Source organism: Mercurialis annua, linkage group LG7 (genome assembly GCF_937616625.2).
Source record: "Mercurialis annua linkage group LG7, ddMerAnnu1.2, whole genome shotgun sequence".
Taxonomy (NCBI): domain Eukaryota; kingdom Viridiplantae; phylum Streptophyta; class Magnoliopsida; order Malpighiales; family Euphorbiaceae; genus Mercurialis; species Mercurialis annua.
Genome location: NC_065576.1, coordinates 48,326,884 through 48,354,505, shown reverse-complemented (window position 1 = coordinate 48,354,505; position 27,622 = coordinate 48,326,884). Strand labels below are relative to the sequence as shown.

Below are 27,622 nucleotides of genomic sequence, written 5' to 3'. Positions count from 1 at the left end.
ATAATAAATAATTTTTTTATTAAAATTTATCCATTTCCATTCCTACACTAATTTTGAACCAAATAAAAAATGAAAACAATCATTCCCATTCTCATTCCTTCTCATTCCGATTCCCATTCCCAAACTTGAACCAAACTGCCCTTTAGTTTAACAAAAAGAAGCATTTTCTTTTTATGAATTAGGTCATACTGATGTATACAGTATACTAACCATTAGATGATTGAAACTTTTAATTGTGAAATTTGCAGTTGAAATAATTTGAAAACTTAGTAACATTTTTTTAATGTTTTAAAATCTAGTACCGTAGGAATATGCCTAAAATTTTAATTTTAATTTATATTAGGAGTCTAATTAGTGAAGTATTTTAGAGAAAGATAGTTTTATTGTCATTGGGCAATTAGGAAGATATAATCCAATTTAAATTAGTACTCCTAATGCTACAAATAGATAATTTATTCACTATATATACCGTACTTTATTCATCTTTCAAAATATACCAAAAATTGAACACACAATGTAGATATTGATGTGAATAAGAAAAAGGGTGTGTGTGTTATGCAGAGAATAAAATAATTCTAAACCTTTCGGGTTACTTCTTATAAAGAGTTAAACACTTTGTGGATTTTTTTTCTAAGGATATATTTACTAGAGATGTTCTCTATTTAGTAATTCTCCACCAATTTTGTACTCCTTTTGATGATTAGGTGGATGGCTCCATTATTTCGTCCTGCGGATGTAAGCTTTAATGCCGAACCACTTAAATCTCTTGTGTTATTTATTTATTTTGCTATATTGTTGTTATTGATCAAATCCATTATTAAATACCTATCAAATGGTTTCGATTCCGCTGCACATACCAATCCGGTCACAAACCGATCGCGACAATTGGTACCAAAGATTCAATAATCCGTATCAATATTATAACAATTGGTATCAGAGCCAATTGGTTTTCAGAGCCAATATGATTATTTGTCGTTATTATCTATTTCTTAAATTATTATTTTCTGTTTTTATTAGTTTTAATTAAAATCACATAAACCTCATTTTTATTAGTTTAAATATTGTTAATTAACTATTTTGGTACTAAATTCAATTTCTCGTGGGTTCGACTTTTACTTATCATTATAATACTTGATTATTCGACATCGTACACTTGTGATTTTGAGCATCAAATTTTTGGCATCGCTGTAGTATAGTGGTAATTACCTGTCACGCGGGTGACCCGGGTTTGAACCCCGGCAACGGCGCCGAAAACTTGATGCTTAAAATCGCAATATTTAAAATATTCATAAACAATAATTTGTTAGAATAATAAAGTATGCACAATGTGGTACATGCTTAATTGTTTTGCTACCTCTTACTTCTTTTTATTACTTAGTTTAACAAAGAAGCATTTTCTTTTTATGAATTAGGTCATACTGATGTTCATACATCAGATGAATTAAACTTTTGATTTTGAAATTTGATTAATTAAAATTAATGCCTATTTCAATATTTAAAATATATTATAAACCTATGTAGGCTCGTATTAGTTCTCCCCTAAAAATCGTGGAAACTTTGATAAAGTTGTGTGTCTCATTGCGGAAATGTTTCAAAAACCGGAAATTTTCGGAGACTCTTGAAAACTTATAATGAAAAAGGTTAGGCAGTTGTAAAATACCTAAAAAACTCTCAACATATTATTCTTTTTATTCAATTACCCACGATTATTATTATTCACAATTCTTACAACAAATCGTATCTTCTTCTTTATTCGGTTTATAATATTTTTAAATTTAATTTTTATTAGTGAAAGTTTGCAATCGAGAAATTAAATTTCTCGCTGCCAAAATATTATTAAAAATAAAAATAAAAAAGTCCGAGTATAAAAACAAAACAAAACAATCCAACAATGAAATTATTTTGGAAATTTAGCTCATATTAAATTAAATAAGTCAATTGCATCTTCTCGCTCTTCATAAATATAGCTTTACTGATCTTTTGGAAATTCTTTTAGAAAGATTTACTTGAAATTTTTTCTGATGAGCCAGATTTTTCTTTTAAGCTGTAATCCAATATTCTTCTTCTTGCATATTAATTAATAAAATATAGTATATTATATTAAAAAAGTAAATTTAAAGCACATAACTGAATTATTTAATTTAATGTGAGTTATAAAAATGAAACTTTTTGAAATCAATCAATAAATTATTTTAACTACATTAATTAATTACTTTAATTCAGATTATGATCTTAAATCTACTAATTTATTTATAATATTAGATAGAACTCTTAAAAAAAATCAAAATAACACAATATGAATTAAAATTGTTATTAAAATATTAAAATTATCAAAATTATTTGCGCAATGCGCGGACATCGACCTAATTATCTTAATTGCTATATAAATCGAAATTCATAATTTGGTAGATAAAGATTAACTTTTTATATAGATACGATATTTGGATTTCACACTGCAAATTACTAGTTGGCATCCATACGCTTGTGGATTTTTTTGAAATCTATCTATTTTCCTTATAGGTTCGCAGTTATATATATTCAACTTTGTTACGCATCCGGATTTGATTTCTTCAGGTTCGATGGAATTCCTCAACCACTACTAGACTAGTTGCAATTTAGTATGATAAATGAATGAATGATTGGCCCAGTGAGTCATCAATCACATAGGAAAACAGCTCAATAGGGACTTATGCAAAAATAACTACATAAATTACATAGTTAGTTGACTTTTTGATTGTAACATCTGAATGTCTTTTTCTGAAATTTGTTTAGTTAACTACAATTACATAGTTAGTTGACTTTGTGATCTTCGCAACTGATGAAGAACATGGATCAAATACCTTCCGCGACGACGCTGCTCGACGTGTTATCCCCACATTATTTTGTTCTTCTTCTACTACTAGTACTACCTCTTGCTTTCTTCATCCACAAGCATATTGCTTCTCCGTATTCGAAAAGGCGACCTCTTCCTCCCGGTCCAAGGCCATGGCCAATCATAGGCAACATTCATCAACTTGGGAAAAAACTTCATATCTCCTTTGCCCATTTTGCCAAACTTCATGGCCCTCTCATTTCGCTAAGGCTCGGCACTCAAGTCGTTGTTGTCGCGTCTTCTCCTATGGCTGCGAAAGAAATTCTAAACACTCATGACCGTATGCTTTCTGCTAGAAGTGTACCGAAAGCACTACCAAATAAGATTTGTGATATTGATCGTGTAGCGATTGTTTGGGCTTCCACTTGCAACGACACGTGGAAATCCTTGCGAGCCTTGTGCAGGACCGAGCTTTTCTCCACCAGCGCCATCGAGTCACAGGCTGCAATGAGGGAGCAGAAGGTTACGGAGATGGTGGAGTTTTTGAGTAGAAAGCAGGGGCAGGTAGTTAATCTCTCCGAAGTTGTGTTTACTTGCGCTTTTAACATGATTTGCAATCTTTTATTCTCCAAGGACTTGCTTAGTTTCGAAGATGAAGATAGGAATAGTGGGCTGAAAAAGGTCGTATCAAGACAAATGGAGCTGGCCGTTGTTCCAAATATAGCCGATTTTTATCCAATATTAGCTGAGTTAGATCCTCAAGGTATGAAAAGGAAGATGTCCGATGCGATGAAGGAAATCTTTGGAGCTTGGAAAAGCCATGTCAAGGAAAGAAGAGAAACTCACGTTCCTGGCTCTACCACAGTTGATTTCTTGGATGTTTTTCTAGCGAATGATTTTGATGACGATCAGATCAATTGGTTGGCTTTTGTATGAACCTTTTCGTTCTGTTTTTCCACCATTATTTCGTCTACGTAAACTGTTGCTAATATATAGAGATGTTTGTATGCAGGAATTGTTGATGGCAGGCTCAGAGACTACTAGCACAACAATAGAATGGGCAATGACCGAATTGCTCAAGAACAAGCAAGTCCTAGAAAAAGCTTGTGAAGAGGTGGATAGAGAAATCAAAAGAAACTCCATCAAAGAATCTGATATTCCGAAACTTGATTATCTAAATGCATGTGTAAAAGAATCTATGAGATTCCATCCTCCCGTTGCATTCCTGCATCATCGCGCTCAAGAAACGTGTGAAGTTATGAATTATAGAATTCCAAAAGATGCTAAAATATTGATAAACATATATGCAATAGGTCGTGATCCCTCGGTCTGGGATGAGCCATTGGCGTTCAATCCGAGTAGGTTTTTGGGCTCAAACGTAGACTTCAAAGGGCGTAACTTTGAGCTAATTCCTTTCGGTTCGGGAAGAAGAATTTGTGTTGGACTACCGATGGCTGCAAGGCAAATTCATTTGATTTTGGCTAATTTAATACATCACTTCGATTGGTCTCTTCAAAATGATGAGGACTTTGCCAAGTTAGATATGACTGAAAAGTTTGGTATAACATTACAGAAGCAACAACCTCTACTTCTTGTTCCCACAATACGAAGAAAATAATGAATTTCAAGATTTCAATTGTTTTCTGTTATATGTTCAGAAAAATGCTTGTAAGTTCTTTGCTAGTGTGCAATCTAATTTGTGCATGAATTTAAATGTACTTTTGTCATTGCAATATTAGTTATTTTTAAACCAACGCAACTATTTAAATAAATGCCAATTACAACTTTTGGAAATAGACACATACATATTTTTGATGGGTGGTTACTGAAAATATTATATATACATATCTTTTGGGCCCAAATCTAGTTCATAAGTCTCATCGAAGCAGCAGTTCTTCTTCTCAAGCGAGGAGTTCCTCTTCGATCGCCTGAAAATGATTTTTTTAAAGATAAAATAGATATTGTTTTTTGCAAAAAATACAAATGATGAGAGTTAATTTGATATATAAAATTTTAAAATTAAAAAAATTAAATTGTTTTTTAAAAAATTTTATTTGTTAATTTAAAAAATAAAAATATTTAGGACCATTTTAAATATTTTTACCATAAAAAACCACCTTGACAAAAAACCACCATCAAATACCAGAGAGTGTGTCTCACTCTCTGGGTGAGAGTGGGGAGGGAAGGTTTTGACCCGATTTTGATAAATTCAGGATAAAAGTGATTTCGATTCCAGTTTTGAATTTTTTTGAAATTGTGTGCCAAGTTGAGGGGGTAAACTAATCATTTGTTCAAAATAATTGTTTAGCACATATTCTCTCTCTATATTTAGAAGTATTTATGGCAGCATGTTCTCGGAAAAAAAATATACGAGGTGACAGACATTGAGATTCTTGAAGGAATGGAAAGTATGCCAATGACTAGAATCGGATTTGATCACTCCAATGATGGACACTTATTTTATGGAGAAGATCCGACTTCAGTCAAGAAAAGAAAATATGTCGAAAACAAGCATGATGACAAAGACGGTGAAAATTCATCCACTAAAAAAGCCAGAGTCGTTTGGTCTGTAGATCTTCATCAAAAATTTGTCAAAACTGTAAATCCGATAGGGTTTGATAGTAAGTATTTTTTTTTCATTAAAAAAAGTATTTTTATTTCTAATTTCAAAAGTCAAAGTAATTGATACTTTCATGAAGATTGTGGATCTGCATATACATATATGACCAGAGGATCATCGCGGCTCGTGAACTTTTGTGTGAGGGTCACTAGACTCACACTTAGCTATTTTGATTAATTAAGGACATTATTATATAATCTTAGATCTATTAGCTCTCAAATTGTACAAAAATAATGCGCTTAGGGACCGTGATGGCCTAATTTTAGGGTTAATTGACTGAAAAATAGAGTATTATTCCTAATTGACTTAAAAATAGAAGATATTGCCATTAACAGATTAAAATGGCCAAGTCTGAGTTAATTGACCTAGATATACAAGTTTAGAAACCGCAATGACCCTTTGTTCTATAGTAAATGAAATATGTTGGCATACATTTTCCAATTGGATAGTCTTCAATGAAATATTCTATTTTGTGACATTATTTTAAATTTTTTCTCACTCTCTCTAAAATTTGGTGCTCTCACTTCTCTATAAAAAAAGACTTCCTTTCTCTTCATCTTTTTGAGGTGGGAGAAGATGAATTTTCTGGTTAGCCGGAAAATCATCTTCTCCCCACCAAATTATTAGTTTTTCTAGGTCTACTTATCTATCTCAATAAATCTAAGAATAAAAGTCTAGGTTTTGTTTGATTTGAGTTTTGTTTCTTGCTTGTTAGAAATAAAGTTAAAGTCGTTTTCTCTCCTTTGTTTGTATTTATTAGATCCACAAGAAATTTTAGTGTTTGTTTGAGTTTTAACTCTAAAGTATTGTAGATCTAAGAAATGAAAAAGATATGGATCTATCTCTATTGAGTTTTAATGAAGATGAAGATCAACGATCGTAATAATAGGCTTCAACGGTTCAAGCGGTTTGATTGACAAATCGGTGCAAGAAAATTTTGAAACACCCTTCCAACGATTTCGTTGTGTTAAGTTTTGGGATCTATGTTTAGAATTTTTTTTGTATTTCGATTTTTTTTGCTTGTATCTTATTGTTGTCTATTATTTTGTAGTTTAATTTGTTGAAAGATCATATGTAAGTCTTTGTAATATGACTTTCACCCCTTGTAAGTTGAATCTTTATAATTAACTCTAACTTGGGAAAAAATATATTCTATTTTCATTGTGCTTCTTGATAGGAATATTTTACTCATATTTAGGGTGCCGTTTCCGCATGCTTTTATTACGATTTATCACGGTTTTATGGTATTCCGAGTGCCTTATTATATGTTTTAGTATTTCAGGTACTTTGGAGCATCGCGGAAGCATTTTTGAACAAAAGATGGAAAAGTCGACGGAAAAGAGGCGAAAGCTCATGTGCAAGTCTGAAAAGCCGACCCCGCTGCACTAATTGGAAAATTGGAACCAGTTAGAAGCCTCAAATGAATTTTCGTTCTTCATGAAAGATAAAGTAGACGTCCCAAGCTTTCCAACGGTTTAAGAACCAACTCAATCGGACATTTCTACACAAAGTTATGAAGTTTTGAAGATCGGAGCTGAAACCTCAAAGCCATGCTCGAATCGAGCTCTCCAAGGCACAAATCATGCTCGATTCGAGCATAACATGCTGAGTCCCAGATTATCATGCTCGAATCGAGCAAGGGGAAGAAGAAACCATGCTCGAATCGAGCATGGCTTGAAAATAGGGGGACAATTTGATTTGGTTAGCAACAAGGCTTGATTCTCATTGCTTCTTTAGGCCAAACACTCTTTTAGTTGTTGTTTTTCTTTCCTCTTTTGTAAACATATAAAAACCCTTTTATCTCTATTTTAGGTTATGTCATGATTTTGTAGAGAATAGTTAGTGATCTCATTATTGTAGCAACACTTTCTCTCTAGCTTTAAATCATTGTTCTTATTGTTCTTACTAAATATAGAAAAGGATCTTCATAGTTCTTAGTGTTCTTCAAACTAATTTCCAGATTTTGCTATATTGAGAAACTTATTAAATACAAACATTGGTCTTTTAATTGAAGCTTCATTATCTTGTTCATGTGTTTAAGGTTCAATTATTACTCCAAGTTACTTAATCTTTATTATTGCTTAATTAGTTTTGCCATGATGATGATTAGTAGCTAAACCCCTTGTTTGAGGGTTGTTATGATTGTCATGCTTGATTAAATAGGTGATTAGGGTTAGGGTTTATGGGTGATGTTGGTTGTTGTGCTTCTTGAGCTTAATGCTTAAAATAGATTGGCCTCTTATTCTTTGCTATGTGGTTTAATTAGGAGAACGAGAGTTAACTAATTAGACTATACCTAGTGGAGTACATGCTTTAGACCTAGATGCATTAGCATGATCTAGGGCTATCTTGGTTGTGGAGTTTGCTTGATTAGTTGGCTCGATTAACTCTAGCGAAATCTATGAGCACGAGAGTGGATTAGATTTTGGAATTGTTAATCAAGTTTCGACTCTTTCACTTCCGGCTCGAGAGAGCGAAATTGGTTCCGTAGAATAGCTTGACCCGACCTGATTAAAAAACAGTATGTTATTTAATTTTAAAACATAGAAAATAGAAAACAATAAGAAAATTCAATAAACAAATTAATGGTATTCTATTTGAAAAATAATGAACTGAATATTAAAAAAAAAATTAAAAAAAAGAAAATATTTTCCACATAACCTAGATATCATAATTTCTTGTCAATGAATAGACTTGTTCATAGGTTAAGGTATCCATCCAGACCCGTCAAAATATGGTTTTTAGGGCCGGGATTGAGCAATGATTTTTTATCCCAAGTCCGGTTCGAATCCGAAAAAAGCCTGCTATTTTATGGCCGGGCTCAAACTTTCATTTTTACAGAATTTCCATGTACGCCCACCCAAACTTAGGCCGAGCCCGTAAAAATATACTGTTAGAGCCGAATTTGAGTAGGAAATATAAAGCCCGAGCCGGGCTCGGGCCATGTTTGGATATGGGACACTGAGATTGATTTATGCAATATCGAACATCAGAGCATATTAACCGTACCATGAAAATATTTGTTACTGTTATTTCATAAATTTCATGTCTCTTAGTAACTTTTTCTGGTAAAAGATTGCCTTATGCAGGATGCCTTTTATCTGTCAATTTAGATTTTGCTTCTAATGTGCACTAATTACGTTCTGCCTTTTACATTTCCCTTTCTAGTTAATGGCTTTGTTTTTCAGTGATTACCTGCGGATTAGCAAGAGATGCGCTAAACCTCCTTCGTGAGAGGAAAAATGGATATGACATTGTGATAAGTGATATTAACATGCCAGACATAGACGGTTTCAAACTTCAAAAGCATGTCGGACTTGAGATGGATCTTCCAATAGTTCCTGGCCTAATTTAGCTTGTGAACATTTTCATTTTAATTCCAAATTTTTCTTATTTTGTATCTCATATGTACTAAAAGCATGCTTCTGACCGATGTATTTAACTCAATTCACAGTGATGTCTGTTGACAGTGAAACAAGCCGGATAATGAAAGGTGTTGAGCATGGAGCGTGTGATTATCTTCTTAAGCCAATCAGAATGAAAAAACTAAGAATTTATGGCAGCATGTTCTCGGAAAGAAGATACACGAGGTGATAGACATTGAGATTCTTGAAGGAATGGAAAGTATGCCAATGACTAGAATCGGATTTGATCACTCCAATGATGGACACTTATTTTATGGAGAAGATCCGACTTCAGTCAAGAAAAGAAAATATGTCGAAAACAAGCATGATGATAAAGACGGTGACAATTCATCCACTAAAAAGCCAGAGTCGTTTGGTCTGTAGAGCTTCATCAAAAATTTGTCAAAGCTGTAAATCCGATAGGGTTTGATAGTAAATATTTTTTTTCATAAAAGTATTTTTATTTCTAATTTCAAAAGTCAAAGTAATTGATACTTTCATGAAGATTGTGGATGTGCATATACATATATGACCAGAGGATCATCGCGGCCCGTGAATTTGTGTGTGAGGGTCACTAGACTCACACTTAGCTATTTTGATTAATTAAGAACAATATTATATAATTTTAGGTCTATTAGCTCTCAAATTGTACAAAATAATGCGTTTAGGGACCGTGATGGCCTAATTTTAGGGTTAATTGACTGAAAAATAGAGTATTATCCCTAATTGACTTAAAAATAGAAGATATTGTCATTAATAGATTAAAATGGCCAAGTCTGAGTTAATTGACCTAGATATACAAATTTAGAAACCGCAATGACCCTTTGTTCTATAGTAAATAAAATATGTTGGCATACATTTTCCAGTTGGATGGTCTTCAATGAAATATTCTATTTTCATTGTGCTTCTATGAAGTCATGACATGTCATATTTGTTTTGCAGAGGTTTGGTCCAAAGAAAATACTTGCCCTGATGAACGTGCCATGGTTGACGAGAGAAAATGTTGCAAGCCATTTGCAGGTATTAATTTGACATTTAATCCCGCAAAAATCCGGTCCAACCTGCAAAAATAGAATATAAGGGCCGGGTTTGAATAGTAAAAATGAAGCCTGGTTCGCGCTTGGGCCGTGCTAGGGCTGAGTTTAAAAAGAGAAAAAGTCCAGTAGATCCGGCCCGACCCGACCCATAAACAAGTCTACTCTTTTTATCTATCTATAATCTATCTATCGATAATCTATCTATAACTATACTATAAGAGCGAAGGGGGGGACAGGCAAAATTACCACATTAGCCTTCACTAATTAAAATATTTACAAAAACTAAATACAAGTCTAATTATAATAATTTAAATAATTAAAAAGTCAATTCTAATACAAACACAAAAATTAAGAAGTCAATTCTAACACAAATACAAAAATTAAAAAGTTAATTACAAATTCACTTCTAATATAAACTCAAATTTAGATTTAATGCTTCAATAAGTTTGGTACATTATTATTGCAGTTCTTTTCGGCAAACAAATTGACGGAGGTTCTAATTATTCGAGCATTTGATTTCTTGGGCTCTATAGCACATCCAGAATATATGATTATTGCTCTCCTTATTGCTTATTATGATTCTTTTATCATACTTGGCGGCAAAGAAGTAATTCTTTTAACAATGTAGCATTTATTGCAAATATGCAATTCACAGATGAGATGACCAACTATTTTTCAAAATTTCTTTTACTAACTTCTACTTTATTTGTTATGTTTCAGGTTGTTTCTTGTAATTTACTGATGGCACCATCAAAAACTTCTAGGAGTGCTAATAAGCACTTTTCATGCACTAATGAGACGGCTTCAAATAAAAAAGGGGACAACAATAAAAAAAAGGCAAAGAGTGAGTTTTCGCTTTATTGAGAGGATTATTACACTTTATTTGATTATCAAAGTATTAATTACTTATATTCAGTTATGGCCCTTTAACGAAATTTTGATATATTAAGATAGATTTTTTGGCTTCCTATCAGCCAAAAATTAAAATCTTAACATAAAGATTGGTAGAAATATTATAATACTGTACGTATATTTTGACATGATGTGAAATTATGTTTAAAGTTTCATGTTGTGATGTTTCTTCAATCAATTAGACATTTTCTGGCAAAAAAAAACTAGACATTTGTTTTTAATTTTAAAGTAAAACTATAAATAGTGATTTAGTATTATTATGGTTTGCATCTTATATGAAAAAATTATATTTAAAGTTTCATGTTGTGATGTTTCTTCAATTAACTAGACATTTGTTTTGAATTTTAAAATAAAACTATAAATAGTGATTTAGTATTATTATCGTTTGCATATTATATGAAAATTTCTGTATTTTTTTAGGCTATTTTTTCTTAAACTAATACTAACAATAAATAGTATTATTATCTTATTCCACATATAATATAATACCTTTAATTTATGAAAAAATGTATCGGAAAACAAAAATTCACAAAATTTAATTATTCAGTTTTAAACAAAATATCAAAATTTATTAAAAATTATTAGGTTTCATTAAACGTATAATTTTATTCTATTTAATATACCCTTAATTTAATTAGAAGTTTAATTCTAATGATAAAATTAAGGGAAAGTGTTTCTAATTAAGTAGAAGTCTAATTCAATTCGTTAGTAAGTCTTTTGCTATGGGAAAAGTGTTTCTAATTAAGTAGAAGTCTAATTCAATTTGTTTTTATTGGTTTAATGATTAGAAAATAGTGGAAATTAGAATAGCTATAAAATACTCTTCACGGGTCTGTATATACATCCCCAAATGACATATGATAAGAGTTTTTTCATAGTTTATGTTAACTTTTTTATCTTCAGAATTTGCAGAGAAGAGAGACACCTAATTTATTGTGAGTTTTTATTTTTATGCTCTAATTTATTATTATTATATTTTGTAAGTTCTGTTTGAGCTTCAAAAATCATATTAAGTTTTTTTTAATAATTCAGCAAGAAATAAGACTGAATAGAAATGTTATTCTATAGTCAATTAGAGGTTGTATATTATTAATTTTTGTGTATTTTGGATTGCATCTTTGAGATTGAAACGGATCTGGCGAGATGTAGTGTAACGTAACTTTGACACTAATTGTAAAATATGAATTTCTCTGTCATGATACCCAGCTTCGAGTTTAGGCATTTCTATTTTAAAAAAACAATTCAATTAATATTTAAATTAGACAACGGGGATAAAGAATTATGAAGTTATGTACAAGTCTAATATTATTAATTAACCAAAATACTAATAAGAGTAATTGCAAAATTAGGCTTCAATGGTAATTCTCAAGGCAGTTTGCTCCTTTGACAAGAACACTAATGAAAATAAACTTCTAAATAGAATAAACTATCAATTAAATATAATATTTTATATAAATAATAACATATTAAAACCTTCAATTACCGTAAAAAATCACTTTATCTAATTAATTAATGTATAGAAGTATGTCAATTGATGGACAATTGTTAGAAATTTCACTATCATTTTATCAATTAGAATAATTAATGAAAGTAAATTACTAATTAAATCAAATTAATATCGCTCTATAATAAAAAAACATTTTAATATTATCTATAATTTTCATGTCAAAAGAGTAATTATCTCTATTAAAGTTTAATTATTTTAATAATGTACAACAAATGAAGTTTAATTAGACTGAAATGTTATACTAATTAGTTTATCTATTATTAACAATTTATTTATTACATTATTCTTAGTTTTCCGTTACTAAGATAAGATGATATTGATTCTACAAACACAAATTAGTCATTATCTATTAGGATAAAAATACATATTAAAATCAAGTTATATTCTAATAGGATATTAAGACTTGCAATTGAAACTTGATTATTTAATTATAGATAAATCCAATAGCACTAACTCATAATCATTGAACCCTATATTAAAGTCATATTGTCGAAGTTTACAGCAAATTGCACTCCTAATTAAACACCACTAGCTTAGTATATTTATGAATACAGCAAAAATTATTTTAAAAAATAAATTAATTTAATAAAAAGATAAGATGGAGAATATATTTTAAAATGAATTTATCATATATATAATTGTTCATACAAATATCATTTATATACAACAATAACACATATTCATTGAAATTTAAAACTCAACTAATAAATATGAAATAATAACTTATTAAAAAGTAATATTATATTTACAATTAAATTAATATATATTTAATATATATATATATATATATATATATATATATATATATAGCGGGTCACATAAATACCGATCACGTGCGTAGCACGTGGTGCAAAACTAGTACTATATATAAAAGCACGGATGGGGGGGGGACATGCACTTTTACCTAATAGCCCTTTCTAATTTATTATCAATTTATCATTTAATTAGAGGTTTTATGGTAATTAACAATTTTAACCTTTTATAATTATAATTAATAGCCAATTATAATTGTGCGTAAGTTATTTCACAATCCTAATACATTTAGAATCGTGAGATATTAAACACTATAAAATTGGTAACGGATTATAATTTTCACAATCCTAATATGCCTTCTTTATGTTGCAACTTTGGAAGTTTGAGTTGTACTAAGCAACTTTCGAGTATAGACTTTTTGGCCCCGAATAATATAAATGTGAGTGGAGTGTTAATGATTTTATTAGGCTATTAAATAAAACAATAATCAATAATTATAGACATGTTAATGTGGGATTATAATAAGTATATTATAAATAAAAAAAATTCCAATAATTCATCCAAAAAAAATCCAATAATTATTAATACAATTTTTTTTATTTCAGAGTATATATAAAATAAAATTTATAAATTCAAAAATCTTAAAATAAATGTAATTTGAATAAAATCTCCAACACAAGTGTTAATTAATATACTGATATAATAAAATACATTGGTTTTATTTTAATAAATTTAATTGATTTGATAAGTTATAAGTGGATGTTATTAAAGTCAATTAATTTTAAAAAATTAATAAATTCGAGTATTCTATTTAAATTTAATATAAACTAAAGTTAATAAATAAATAAATATTATTATATATATATTAACAGATCATATTATATGCACATTTACCAAACCATCTTTTTTAATTTATACAAAACTTTAACTTATGATTTTATGGTGGTTTGATTCCTTCTATAATTCTCAGTCTTGCAAGTAAAATTCTCATTCCATATTTAAATTTTGTTTTCTCTCTCAAAAAATATTTTAGGTCTGCTTATTCATTTTTTTGAATTAATTAATATATTTAACTAATAATAAAGTTAAAGATGACATAAGTAGTATTTTATTACTATGCATATTTAATTTTTACATTAATATGTACATATATACCCATGAGCTTTTAGTTTATGTAAATTACTTATTTTGTTTTATTATTTTCAATTTTTTAATTGAAATAAATAAAACAAAGATTTAGTTAAAATAATGTTATTAAATTAATTTAAATTAAATTTTATGATGATTATAAATAAAATAAATTGATATCATTATAATAAATTTAATTTATACATAAATTGCTAAGTCACACCACGAGCTACGTGCGTAGCACGTAATGCGAAACTAGTATCTAAAAGTATTCTGAAAATATAAATTTGTTTAATATTTAATAAATATTTATATATGGTAAAAATAAATTAAATTTGTAGAACATATATGTAAGGACTGTAACTTTAATGCATGTTTTTAAGAGATGCAAGGATTTCTAATGCGGACAGTTTAATTTTATTCCGTGTAAATACACGGAACTTCGTCTAGTGGTATAAACGATCGTGAGTTCAAATCTTTCCACAAGTGCTTTCTCTTCCCGATTACGAAAACAGAAAAAAAAAACCTCTCCTCTTATATACCATCATGTTCCCACATTAACTTTTGACGATCTTTCAGATTTTTTAGATGCCTCTATGGCTCTATCAATTAATCAATGGGTATGCATTCAATAATATACGGAAAAACAACAAAAAAATATATTGTACACATGAATTCTACCATCATAGGTGACTGTCAAAAGGAAAAATCTCTTCCAAATTACTAGTAAAACCATCCCATGATAATAAATAATCCATATTATCAATCCAATGCTCGTCTTGTGGGAATGTTTCATCCATTCTTGATGAAGAGAATGATTCCGATTTATCGGTACGTAGAGTCATATCAGATACTGCATCCGGCTCCCTGCTCGAAATACCATTTTTCAGTAAATTTTCTGATGAATTGCTTGCTGTTGCTTCCTTGGCGGATTCAAAATCCTCCGTATTTTCGATACGATTGTGAGTTAGAGGGTCTATGCCAAGTGCCTTTAATTTCTTCTTGATTCTTGTATTCCAATGATTTTTTATCTCATTATCTGTTCTCCCAGGAAATTGTGCAGCAATTTTAGACCACCTGCAATTCATTATATGTGTTGCAGATTAATTTTAAATAAGGAGCTAAAACTAAAAAATTTAAATGTTTGTAGTTCTTATCATACTAATTAAAACTTTAAATTTTATTAATTAGAATATGATTTTAAAATTTCAATTATAGCCAATTCCGTACAATTAAAACTAATTTTAATCGCGTAGCTATCAGTAAATGGTCATAACCAAATTCACACAATTAAAGTTAATAAAAAGAAGGCACACATAAAAAAACATTTCAAGTGAGTAAAAACAAACTCAATTAATTAAATTTTTCGAATTTGGCTTCAATTTATTCAATTAGATTATAGTTGCTAAAATTAAAAAGTTCGATTAAGCTTTATAAAAGTGATAAATATTTGAATTTTCTTAATCATTACGCCATTAATATTACGTATCATTAGAATATATATACATATAATTAAATTACTTGTTCCCTAATCGCGAATGAAGCTCAATGATTTGATCTTCTTCAGCTTCTGTGAATGCTCCTCTCTTCAAATCAGGTCTCAAATAATTCATCCATCTTAATCTGCAACTCTTTCCACACCTTAACAACCCTAATTAAACACATAATTATCACAATAAGCTACACATGAACACAAAATTGATACCAAATTGCAAAAAAATAAACTTGAGGAACCTGAAAGTTTAGGAACCAGTCTCCAACATTGAATCCCATTATGGAGAATGAAATTCATGAGTTTTTGATCTTCTTCAATGGTCCATGGACCTCTCTTTAATCCAACCTTATCACAACAAGGTTGTCTTCCCATTTTTTGTTCTTCTATGAGCTTCAAAAATTCATAGTCACATTAGAAAGAAATAAAATTAAATGCAGGCTCTAAAAAAGTTTATTATAAAGTTATAAGAAAAAAAAGTCAAGTAATTAAAGATTCCATCTGCCAGTTCATATATAGGCTTAGAAAAAAGAACAGAGAATAATCAATGATTAGTGGCCATAATATATAGATTAATTAACAAATAGTAGAATAATTAGCAAGAAGTTTGCTTGATCAAGTGATGAAAAAATATAAACAAGAAAAAGACGTGAGTCATTGTCATTGTTTGAAATTTTGTTTTATATATATATATTGAGGTATAATTGGAGAATAATTCATAAAATTTAATTAAAATAGATTGTTATTCGAGGGTGAACTATCAAGACTTCCACAATTTTTCAAAAAGTAAAAATCACAGTACACACAATTACATATTTGGTAACAATAATTTTACAGCTAACTTTTTTTTGCTGCTAAAGATATATTGCAACAATAAAAATTACTGCCATTAGTTAAATTATAGCAGTATTTTATAGCAAATTTTGTTACCAATTATTTAAAATAACGTTTTATTAGCAGCAACATGCCACAATTTTTTTATTGCTATATGTTAATACTAACAATTTTAGCACTATTAGCAGTAAAAATATTTGCTGCTAATTCTAATATTTTTTATAGTGTCAACTCTCTACTTAATTGATATCATTGTTTGAATCAATGTCTTAAACACCTATTCGGATTGGCAAGTTCGGCCGGTTTAAATGTGACTCGATGGTTAGTCCAATTCGGTTTTTCTTTCAAATTCCAATTTAAATAGATCAATGATCGCGTGAAGTTTAATATCTCCGATATTTTATTAAAAGTAAAAATATCAACTCGCATAATTCAACCGGTTCAGTCAATCCATTTTGTTTTTTTTTAAATCTAAATATACGGTTCAACTTCTTTAAATAAAACAAATGGTGAAAAATTAAATAATATTGAATCAGTTAAACTATAAAAAAAGTCTCATTCTTTATTTATCAGTTATAATATGATATTGTTATTATTATTCAAAATGTATTTGATAATTACAATTTTTATATTGTTTACATTTTAAATATATCATAACCTCACTGTAAAAAATAAATATTTATCATATATGTTATATAAATTTATTTAATATGTATTTAATTGATAATTCGGTGTTGTACCGATTAAGTGGTGAATTAGTGATCATATAAGTTCGATTTTTAAAACATTGATTTTAATTTTTGATAAAGAAAGAAGATTAATTTATGTAAGAAGATTCTATTGGTCTGCTTTTTCTTTGGCCAGCTTCAACTATGGGGACAACTATTTTCCCTTTTGATAAAATTGATTTGAGAGCATGTCTTCCACTCTTTTAATTTTTTATTCACTCTTATTACTTTTATTTTCATTTACACCCATCATGTTTTCCACAATTTGGATTTTTTTGTTACTTGGCTTTTATTTTATTTCTTTAATATATAATTAGTTGACCATTTTAATTAGGGGTAATGTCCTAAAAATTCACCAACTTTACACGTTTTTTCATTTTAATCACGCTGTTTAAAAATCATTATTTTTATACACCAACTATCATTTTTTTTGAATCTATGCACCGTTCAAAACTCCGATAAAAATAGATGATGTGTGACTATCCGGTTTGTTATGACAAGTCGCTATCCCGGTTGCCAGTTTAATAATTTTTACCGGATTTTTCAACGGTGTATGGATTTGAAAAAAATTGGTAGTTCGTGTATGAAAATGACGATTTTTAAACGGCGTGATTAAAATGTAAATTTATAAAGTTTGTGAATTTTTATGACATTAATCTTTTTAATTAAGAAATAGTTTCAGTTGCTTATTATAAATTAAATTCTTCTTTCTCTTTTATAAAAGAATGTTTTACTTTTTGGTATGATATTTCAAGCAGTATGAGTCATTGATATAAACTCAAAAGAAATTATTTTTTATTTTATTTTTACCCATAAATAATTAATGTAATGTATTTCAAATAAATCTATTTATAGGCATGGATATCCACCGGTTTGGACAATAATTTTTCGTCCAAATCCAGTCCGAGCCCGAACTTAAAAAAGCCCGTCATCATTTTATCGGCGGCTGGCCTTTTATTTTGGTACAATTCCTCATGTAAGTCTGAAAATGCCCGGCCCGAATCCGCATACATAGAGTGTAAGAGCCAAATTTGGGTAGAAAATATGAATCATAAACCGTGCTCGGCCGGGCTTGGGCTTATATAAAAAATAAAAGAGCTCGCCCTGGCTGGCCCGTGAACAAATATAATTTCAAACCATTTCCCATTTTGTGTATTTTATAATTTTAACACGAACTTTCATATATTGTTATATTAGACACCAATTTTTGAATTTTTATAATTCGAAAGACCGAACAATATTCCGTAGAAAAAAGCTAATGTGAACACCAGAATAGTGTTTATTCCGGTGTCTGTATCAATTTTTTGACGGAATTGCTCAGCGTTTCAAATTGTAAAAGAAATAATTGTTCATTTATTAAATTCCTAAAATAAAAAATTTCTATTAAAATTGCAAAAAATGCTGAAGTCAATAATTTTAAAGCAATTAAGCCTATAAATAAGTTTTATCTTATTTTATATGCAAAAACCAATTATAAATTCAATCACTAACCATGATGAGCTACTAATAAATTATCCAAATTTTATCAAAAGTTTATAAAATTTAAGTTCTGAATGATGGCTAATAATGAGGAGATGCTTCCTAAGGAATTGCTATCTTTTGTCAACTTTGATGAAATTTCTAACGTCCCTTAAAACTAAGTTCTAACCACTCGAATATATGTTGATTTTTTTCTTTATGTTCCAATCCTTTAAAAATACAAAATTTTAACTTAATTTTAATAATTATAGTTTAATTATAGTCAACTATCCAATTTAAAACTTAAACTTTTACATTTTATTTCCATTTATAAGCAAAAAATTTAATTTTATCAATTTTAGTCTAATTTAACAAATATCTTTTATAGAAGAAATATTAAATTTAGCTATAAATTAAAAAAATAAGAATTTATTTTTTTCTAGATATGTGATCTAGTGGCAACAATTAACATGTACATATCAAAATTAGATTAAATTTAATGTTTTTTTAAAAGTTGGAGAATAGATTAAAAAAAAACAAAAAAAACAAATATTTTTAAATAATTAAACTTAAAATTAATTATGAGTCATTTATTTTTAGTTAAATTTGTAAAACCATAGTACGATAAAATAAACAAAGAAATGTATAAGGCACGCTTAATATTTTTGGGATCGAAGTGATTAATCGACTAATTGAGAGAGATATACCACCAAATTAAACACAAATTGACTATCATGGTTGTACACATATGCTTTAATTAAACTTATCCTTACACTCATGAAACTTATCTTAGTAGTATTTATTAAATTTTGATGATCCACGTGAGTAGTTATTTAATTAGTTTAACAGGTTTCAAGTATTAATACAAGTAATTTGTTAGTAAAAATTAATTTCGACAAAATATTTTAACAAACTAATTTCGGCAGTGTAAATTGTCAATTTATAAATCTTGATAGTTATATTCAAGCGGTAATTAAAAAAAAAGGATCTAATTGATTAAAAAAATATTTAGTTTTTTATCTAGTTTTATGAAAATTTATGTATTGTTATTTAAATAATTTGATTATTATAAAAAGATATATAAAAAAATTTTATCATAAAAAATAGCTTAATATATTGGATTGTACTTATTTCTATTAATTAGATTTTATCTTTTTTTATTTGTCTTTTGAATTTAATTGTCATGACCTGTAAAATTGAATGCTAAAATTAATTTTAAAAATATTTTTGTCAATTGATTATAGTTGTTCATGTATAAATTTATTTTACTGAAAAATTAAATTAAGTTCTTTCAAAAAAACTGTAATTTTTTTATAGAATAATTTTCATATTATTTTGAAGAATATTGGGAGTATTTACAAATATAAGGGATAACGTTATAAAAATTCACCAACTTTACACGTTTTTTCAATTTAATCACGTTCTTTAAAATTTCTTATAAAAAGACACCAACTTTCATTTTTTTTTTCCAAATTTATACACGATATTGACGTGGCACTCTTTGGTGCAATTTTATTAAGGTGTAAGTCAATTTTAACCAATAAATGAATGACATGTCAACACGTGTATGGATTTGAAAAAAAATAAAAGTTGATGTATTTGTATGAAAAATTTAAAATAACGTGATTAAATTAAAAAAACATATAAAATCGGTGAATTTTTATGACATTAACCCCAAATAAAATCACAACTTTTGTACTCAACAACAAATTTATCATATGACCTTAGCAATGTCATTCACAATTTTTTTACAATTCTGTCACAATTTTGAATTCCGATAGACGTGACAACCAAAATTACTTGTACCTTTACGCATCATCAAATTGTGAAAACAATGTATTTCATAGTAAGTAAAACAAAAACTCAAAACAACATCGTTTTAAATAAGGATAACAAAACATATATACATTTTTTATGCCTCTCGTATTTGTTTTGAAAATATAAAATAGTCAACTACTTCATTAATTTTATCCATGAACATGTATATCAAACACATTACTATTAATTAAGACAACTAATTACCTCTTCTTTTCTTTAAGAACAAGGCAAGTAATTAAGAATCTACTGTATTTTACTAGTGAAAGACCTCATTTCTTGAAACATTGACAGAGCTAGCAAGACACCCTAGAGTGATGAAGAAAGCACAACAAGAGGTCCGGAAGGTTGCGTCCGGAAAAGGAAGCATTGACGAGAACAATCTGCAACACCAGCATACATGAAAGCTGTAATAAAAGAGAGAATACAACCACATCCGCCAGTCCCTGTACTGTTTCCGCAGAAAAATGTGTTCTTGATGGCTATGAAATACCTGCTAAAACTCGGGTTTTAATAAACTCGTATGCTGTCAGGAAGGAACTGGAATCATGGGAGAATCCTACAGACTACAATCCTGATAGGTTTGTGGAAGTAGACATTGATTTTAAGGATCAAGATTTCAGGTTTTTACCATTCAGAGGAGGAAGGCGGGGTTGCCCAAGTTATTCCTTCGGATTAGCAACAAACGAAATTACGCTTGCTCGACTTCTATATTATTTTGATTGGGAATTGCCTCATGGAGATGAAGCAGATAATGTTGACCTCAGTGAGACTTTTGGGCTAGCCACAAGGAAGAAAACTGCCCTGGTTATAGTCCCAATAATTTATAAAGACTGCCAGTTAAGTGGAAATGACATTTAGTGAAGACTCAAGGCGCTAAAACCCTTTCTTGTTGTAAGATGAAATGCAGGAAAAGTTTACAGCATATATAATAAATAAACTCATATATCGCGGATGCGGAAATGCTAAAATAGAAAATACCAAAATAAGAAATGGAGAAGCAATATTTTATACAAGAATACGTTTGAAAGATAGAATTTCGGAGTTTCAAAAACATTTCTAAAAACAAGAACAAAACATAAGATTGAAGAAGTTCTCTTGCAACATAATTTCATACAAGTGCAGAATGCGAAAGTTTGCATTGATATGTCAATGAAAAAGGCTATGTAAGCTCCATTTATAGGACAAAATATCTATGAACCAAACCAAGAAGTAAAGTTGTCTGTACACCGCCTTCTGTACGTGTATATCATGATATTTTAGTTTCAAATAAGCAATCGCCCTCAACCATTGTCAAATGCAACCACTTCAGCTTCAGCCTTTAATTTCTGATAAGTTAATAAAGAGTTCAAACTTCAAATAGTAAACATTTGCTGCATAATTATACTTATTAACAAGATACCGATGCGGATATATGTAGCACGGATATGGATACAGAATTACGCGGACACAACGAAATGTTGTTATTTTAAGGATTCTACATTAAAAAAGAAGGTTCGTGTACGAAAACACCGAGCTTCCAACACATTTTCGAAATGAGAAATGTTGATTGAATGAAGTGACCGTACTACTTAGATGTGAATTAAGAGAACCGTGAAAGTATAACGGAAGAAATGTAACTCACCAGCATAAAAATGTTGACGAAAACTTCACTTGGCCTTTTCTGCAGGAATTTCCTCTGGTTCATCCGTTGAATTTAGAGCAGTGATCTTTCCAAAAGATTCTTTTGCATCTCCAAAGAAATCTCTCACTTTATCAACTACTGTTTTGAGTTTGTCTGGTGTAGGAAGCTGAAGTTGCAATGGCATAAGTCAAAATATTCAATCCAAAAAAATTAAGCGAAAAAGCAAAAACCTTACCTCAATAACATCTGAGGTCGAAAGGGCAGCCCTAATATTTCCATTTTCCTTCATATTAAACCAAAAATAAGAAAACAATCAGTAACACGGCATTTTGTTTTTTGAGTCATTTTATGCAATCATTAAAGCCATATATGTTGGGTGTAACTGAGTTGAGTCAACTAGCAAACTATACATAATTGACTCTAAAGATAATAAAAAGTTATTCGATGTTAATTAAGTCAAGCTCAAACTCAGACTCAAGTCAACTGCCCAGTTGAGTTCAAGAATCAAAATACTCGCGAGCCTAATCAGTCTTTGGTTAATTTACTATTTTATCTAGGTTTTATTTTTTTAATATCTATAAATTACTCGAATCAAATCATGTCAAACTCGATTCTCAATTATTCTACCGAACTCAAACTCTTGAAATAAACCTCGATCATATTCGAGTCAAATTTCTAGTTGTAAATTTTAGAATCAATCGAGCTTGAACTTGACAATGTTTCTAGTCTACTCAACTCATTTACAACCCTAGTCGAAAACATGGAAAAAACATATGGCAGTTTAAACTTCATAGATCACACAATGTAAAAGGAAGTTTACAGAGACATTACAACAAGTTTGTAACCATATCTGAACTCGGTTGCTGATCGCAACACACGATGTTGTTTAAATGCAGTCGTCTGTATCTGCTTCTCATCCTGACAAACAATAGGCCAGCAGAAACAATTAAATCATGACAAAATAGAACATTCAGCAACAAAACCTCATAGCTATACAAAGAAAAACAAACTAAATCCACAACACAAACTAACTAATACCATAATTAATTAGAAAATGAACTTACTTTGTAAATAACAGCAGCAAGATTTCTATCAAGAGTATTTTTGTAAATGTACTTCCCCATAAAATTATCTTTTGCAGCAACCATAATTTTTGCAGTAGTACCACCACTCACAATACTCAATGGGTACCAAAGATAAACCTGGCAACAACAACAACAAAAATACCCCAAATCAATTAAAAGTAAATGAAAAATAAACTATCAACTAGGTAGCACAGACACTTCACCCAATTAACATTTTCCGTTTCAGACACGAAACTCCAATTTTAAAACCTTAAAATAAGGTCGTTTCGCTGCGTCCAATTGTCCCTTTTCCGTGTCCGTGCTACCTAGAGTATAAATAATTAGAAATTGAGAAAACAACATTGGCCATGCGGATGAAGATGAGAAATTTAGGGTTTCCGTCGTCTTCAATCTTGGGTAAAGACGGAGCTTGAGGCATTTGACGCTGCCGTGATTGCATTCCTCGTTTTCCTTTAGCTTTAACCACCAATAAACTCTGTTTTTTTAAGGGTTTGTGTAGTGTTGTTCTTGTGGAGAACAGTGAATGCTTAACTAGTACTCCATTTTCAGAATAATTTGACAGAGGAACCCTAATTAATGCATTTAGAGACAGACCCACCTCCATTTTTGAGTTCAATTTTGAGTTTTTTGAAATAAAGTTGCTGCCTTTGCTCTTGGGGTTTTGGTGAATTAGTTGCAGAAGCAAGAAATGGAATCTTATCCATTATACTCGAGGAGGCTGGATGATGTGTAAAGAGTCGATGTGAACCATACACGTGGCAGATGGTTTGATCCTCTAGTTTTACTAATGGCTTTATAATGATCCACGCCATCCATTTTCTCTAGCTTTAATAGTTTCTCGAATTAAACGCTGCGTTTTATACCTCTGCAAATTTATTTATTTCATCTTTTTCCAAACTTTTATTTTCATCTATTCTCTATATTTAAATTTTTAGATTTTATTTGGAAGGAAAAATAGCGTGCACTACACTCGCTGTGTAACGCGCGTTAGACAAATTTAAATGTCCAACTAACTTGATACATTGGCAAAATATCAAAATTTAAAAGGGATTAAATATAAAAGTTTATGAATATAGGAGCCAATTTAATAAAAAAAATTGAAAAAGAGACCAAATGACGATTAAGTCACACGCTCACAACTTTTAGAAAAATCTGTGAGTAAGAACTTTCAAGAAGGATTAGATAGACAAAAACAATTAAAAGTACATGAACCTTTTGACGAGTTAAGCCTTCAAGTTTTTTATCCATATATCATCTTTCCAGCTATATATTTACAAAATACATATTTATGTATGTATATTCAGTTTACCACATCATTCGTGTATATAATCAATGATATTATATTATATCATTAAATTGATGTCAATAATGTAATTGAATTAATTTATTTATTTTATAAATAATGTATTATAATATTATTAACTCTGTTCACGGATAATGGGGGGGGGGGGGGGGGGGGGGGGGGTAGACAAGGACTATGTAAAAAAATTCTCGCATTTACATCATCCTAACCTAATGCTTGAAAAAACTGAATTAAAGCTACATTCCACATATATGCAAGAATGCTGATCCTCTTCAACATGTCAAAATTGAAGAAGAGGGAGCATAAATAATTAATCTGAATCAGTAAGAAAACTCATGGCCTCTGATAGAAACATACTTTTTCACCCATATAGCGATATCCTCTGCACAAGCTCGCGCTTGAGGCGTATGCAAAAGCACATCCAGCGTAGCAAACTCGTGCACTGCATCCTTATACTCAAGAAGGGGTGCATCCACATTAACTTTACGCAGCTCCTCGGAATAAGCAATCGCCCTGTCTCTCATCAAGTCATTTTCCGCCACAACTATTAGCGTCGGGGGCATGTATTTCAGAGGTATGATCTGTCTTCCGGGTAGAAGAGGGTTTGCAGCTGGATGATCTAGCTTGAATTCTTCCTGAGGTAAGAAGAGTTTCCAAGCCAGCGTGCACATCGCCTTGTCGTAGAAGTATGAATTTGCTAGCTTAACCTCGGACTGCGTCGGAATGCTTCCAATGAAAAACGGGTACATCAGAACTTGTGCTACAACCTTAACAGGATTTAATAACTTGCCTGCTTCTATGGCCTTCTGTGCTACATAATCTGCTATATTTGCACCTGAGAGCATCTCCACTCTAGTGCTAAAATACCTCACAATGCTATAATTTAGCATTTAGTATAAAAAGCACATCTCCATTGCACTTCTATTTCATGTGCTAAATTTAGCATATGCTAAACTTTGTGCCAAATTTGTTAGAAAGTTTAGCATATGCTAAATTTTATTATATCTAAATTATTTACAGATTTGCCATCAATAATGATAATCACTTATAAAACTATAAATTTAGCATTTAGTTTAGCATTTTGCAATGGAGCAAATTTTAATAATATGTGCTATATGTAGCATTTTATCTTATTTTATGCTAAAAATAGCATAAAAAATACAATATGCAATGGAGATGCTCTGAGCTTGCTCCAAGTATTACACATCTGTTCTGGTAATAGGACCAAGTCAGTTCATGAAATTGAAAGACTAGCAAAGGCTTCTAGAAAAATCTTAGGAATAAAACTTAGACAATTTACTTGGTCTTTAGAATGAACATTCTTCACACGCAAACTTTCAAATTTAGCATCCGAACTTTAGAATTTGTCCTTTAATCTAGATTTTCAAAACCTCACATTTGACTAAATATATATCCATATTAATATATTATGTTGTCAATGTCAACTACATGAAAATTCAACAATAGAGACTATAACAAGACCATTCCTTACAAGCTAAATAGCATGGTAATTGAAACAAGCTGAAACAACATTTTTACAGAAATAGGTTATAAATATTAAGTTTCGGAGTTTTAAAAGCGTTTTCGAAAATGAAAAAAGAAACGCCTAAACATAGGACTTGATAATTAGTTCTCGTGCAACTTAGCTCACAACCCGTTATTGTAGGAAAGTTCAATAACGGATTTGATACTTAACTGAAAATGGCATATGTTACCAATTAGCATAGGTAGCACGGAAACAGATACGAGAAAATGAGTCATTTGGACATGAACATAACATAGAAATGTGGATTAGAACATTATCAAGACAAGCACAACAAGACTACAACTCAAAAATCATCAAACAAACAAAATAGCACAAACAATCCCAAAATTAAACTCAAATTAGAAGAATTCAAACAGAAAAACCTTACCTAGAAGGATCACCATGGGCAGCCAACCAAGGCTCAAGCATAGAAGCACCAAAACTATCAAAAATTCCACCTTGAACACCTAATCTTCTACAAGCAGCTAAATTAGCTTGCTTACATAACCAATTCAAAACCCTAATCCCATCCTCAAAAGCAGCAGGAAACTTACTTTCAGGAGCCAATCTATACCCAACAGCAACAACAATCACATCACACAGCTTAGCCATTCTCCTACAGAAAACATCATTTCCAACCGACTCATTACTCCCACTAACAAAACCGCCTCCATGAAACTGCAACATCACCGGTAACTTCCTCCGCAAGTTATTACCCGAAGGCGGCGAGTAGCCACCGTAACGAGAGGCGTTTATCGATGACAAAGAAAGCGCAGATTCGGGCAGAAAGATTCGTAGAGAGAGCGAAGAGAAATGATCTATATGAATATCTTTAGTGGCGACGCCATCGGTGAATATTGGATTGCTTGCAATGGAAGATTCATGAGTTCTTGAAGTTATGCCGAATGGATTGTTTGGTTTATTATTTGTGATTAAAGATTGTTCAGATAGATTTTGTAGAAGGTGTTTCTGTTGGTATTTGAAGAAAACACTGTAAAGTTTAGTGATTATGCTTGGCATTTCTCGTTTTTTTTTTTAAGAGAAATGGATTTTTGTGGAGATAATAAAGATTGATTCTTGTTAATATATTGAATTAATTAAATAGACGCCATTGATGATATCATTAAAGTGAAAAAGAGAAAGAAAGCGGGTGACGGGTTCCATTCAAACTTTTGAAGAAGTTTCTGTTGTTAATTCAGGAAGAATTTTCCAACTTTTTAGTGTTCTTTCATTAATTTATTTTTTATTAAAATTTTCAAATTTATTTAAACAATGGGATATTTTTAAAATTATCCGAAAAAGAATTAAATACTTACCAAAAGGGGTCAAATATGCCCTATGATTTAGAACAGGAACAAGTTGACGTTTCAAAATTACCTCACCCAAACCCCTCCATCTAACATCATTAATGAAACGCACCGTCACATTATTTTTTGCCTACTTGGAATGTCCATGTATTTGACGTCTCAGATAAAATCTTCACGACTCCTACTCATTTTTAATATTAATTCAAAAATCATTTTGTTTAGGGGCTTTTCCAAATTTTAAGGGAAAACTACAAGATGAAAAAAGTTGTTTGCTTGTG

General features: G+C 30.1%; 5 protein-coding genes across 5 annotated transcripts; 2 read left to right on the top strand and 3 right to left on the bottom strand.

The window, feature by feature from the left end:
- Positions 1-2,749: 2,749 nt before the first annotated feature.
- On the top strand, positions 2,750-4,566 carry LOC126655935 (probable (S)-N-methylcoclaurine 3'-hydroxylase isozyme 2). Its single transcript, XM_050350342.2, has 2 exons — positions 2,750-3,742; positions 3,825-4,566. The coding sequence occupies exons 1-2, from the start codon at positions 2,819-2,821 to the stop codon at positions 4,428-4,430; spliced, it is 1,530 nt and encodes a 509-aa protein (XP_050206299.1). The 5' UTR covers positions 2,750-2,818; the 3' UTR covers positions 4,431-4,566.
- A 10,216-nt stretch (positions 4,567-14,782) lies between these two features.
- On the bottom strand, positions 14,783-16,183 carry LOC126655946 (transcription factor MYB20-like). The gene is made up of 3 exons (XM_050350358.2): positions 15,908-16,183; positions 15,695-15,824; positions 14,783-15,250 (listed from the first exon to the last, which is right to left on the bottom strand). Exons 1-3 carry the CDS (start codon positions 16,038-16,040, stop codon positions 14,857-14,859), a joined length of 657 nt encoding a protein of 218 aa, XP_050206315.1. The 5' UTR covers positions 16,041-16,183; the 3' UTR covers positions 14,783-14,856.
- Positions 16,184-20,658: 4,475 nt separating this feature from the next.
- On the top strand, positions 20,659-21,361 carry LOC130014864 (tryptamine 5-hydroxylase-like). Its single transcript, XM_056103826.1, has 2 exons — positions 20,659-20,666; positions 20,824-21,361. The coding sequence occupies exons 1-2, from the start codon at positions 20,659-20,661 to the stop codon at positions 21,359-21,361; spliced, it is 546 nt and encodes a 181-aa protein (XP_055959801.1).
- Positions 21,362-21,579: 218 nt separating this feature from the next.
- On the bottom strand, positions 21,580-23,896 carry LOC126655945 (protein HHL1, chloroplastic). The gene is made up of 6 exons (XM_050350357.2): positions 23,550-23,896; positions 23,189-23,326; positions 22,956-23,042; positions 22,360-22,407; positions 22,125-22,290; positions 21,580-21,828 (listed from the first exon to the last, which is right to left on the bottom strand). The coding sequence occupies exons 1-5, from the start codon at positions 23,811-23,813 to the stop codon at positions 22,150-22,152; spliced, it is 678 nt and encodes a 225-aa protein (XP_050206314.1). The 5' UTR covers positions 23,814-23,896; the 3' UTR covers positions 21,580-21,828; positions 22,125-22,149.
- Positions 23,897-24,676: 780 nt separating this feature from the next.
- Positions 24,677-27,069, bottom strand: LOC126655939 (probable carboxylesterase 16). Its single transcript, XM_050350347.2, has 3 exons — positions 26,426-27,069; positions 25,699-25,719; positions 24,677-25,352 (listed from the first exon to the last, which is right to left on the bottom strand). The coding sequence occupies exons 1-3, from the start codon at positions 27,055-27,057 to the stop codon at positions 24,833-24,835; spliced, it is 1,173 nt and encodes a 390-aa protein (XP_050206304.1). The 5' UTR covers positions 27,058-27,069; the 3' UTR covers positions 24,677-24,832.
- Positions 27,070-27,622: the final 553 nt, after the last annotated feature.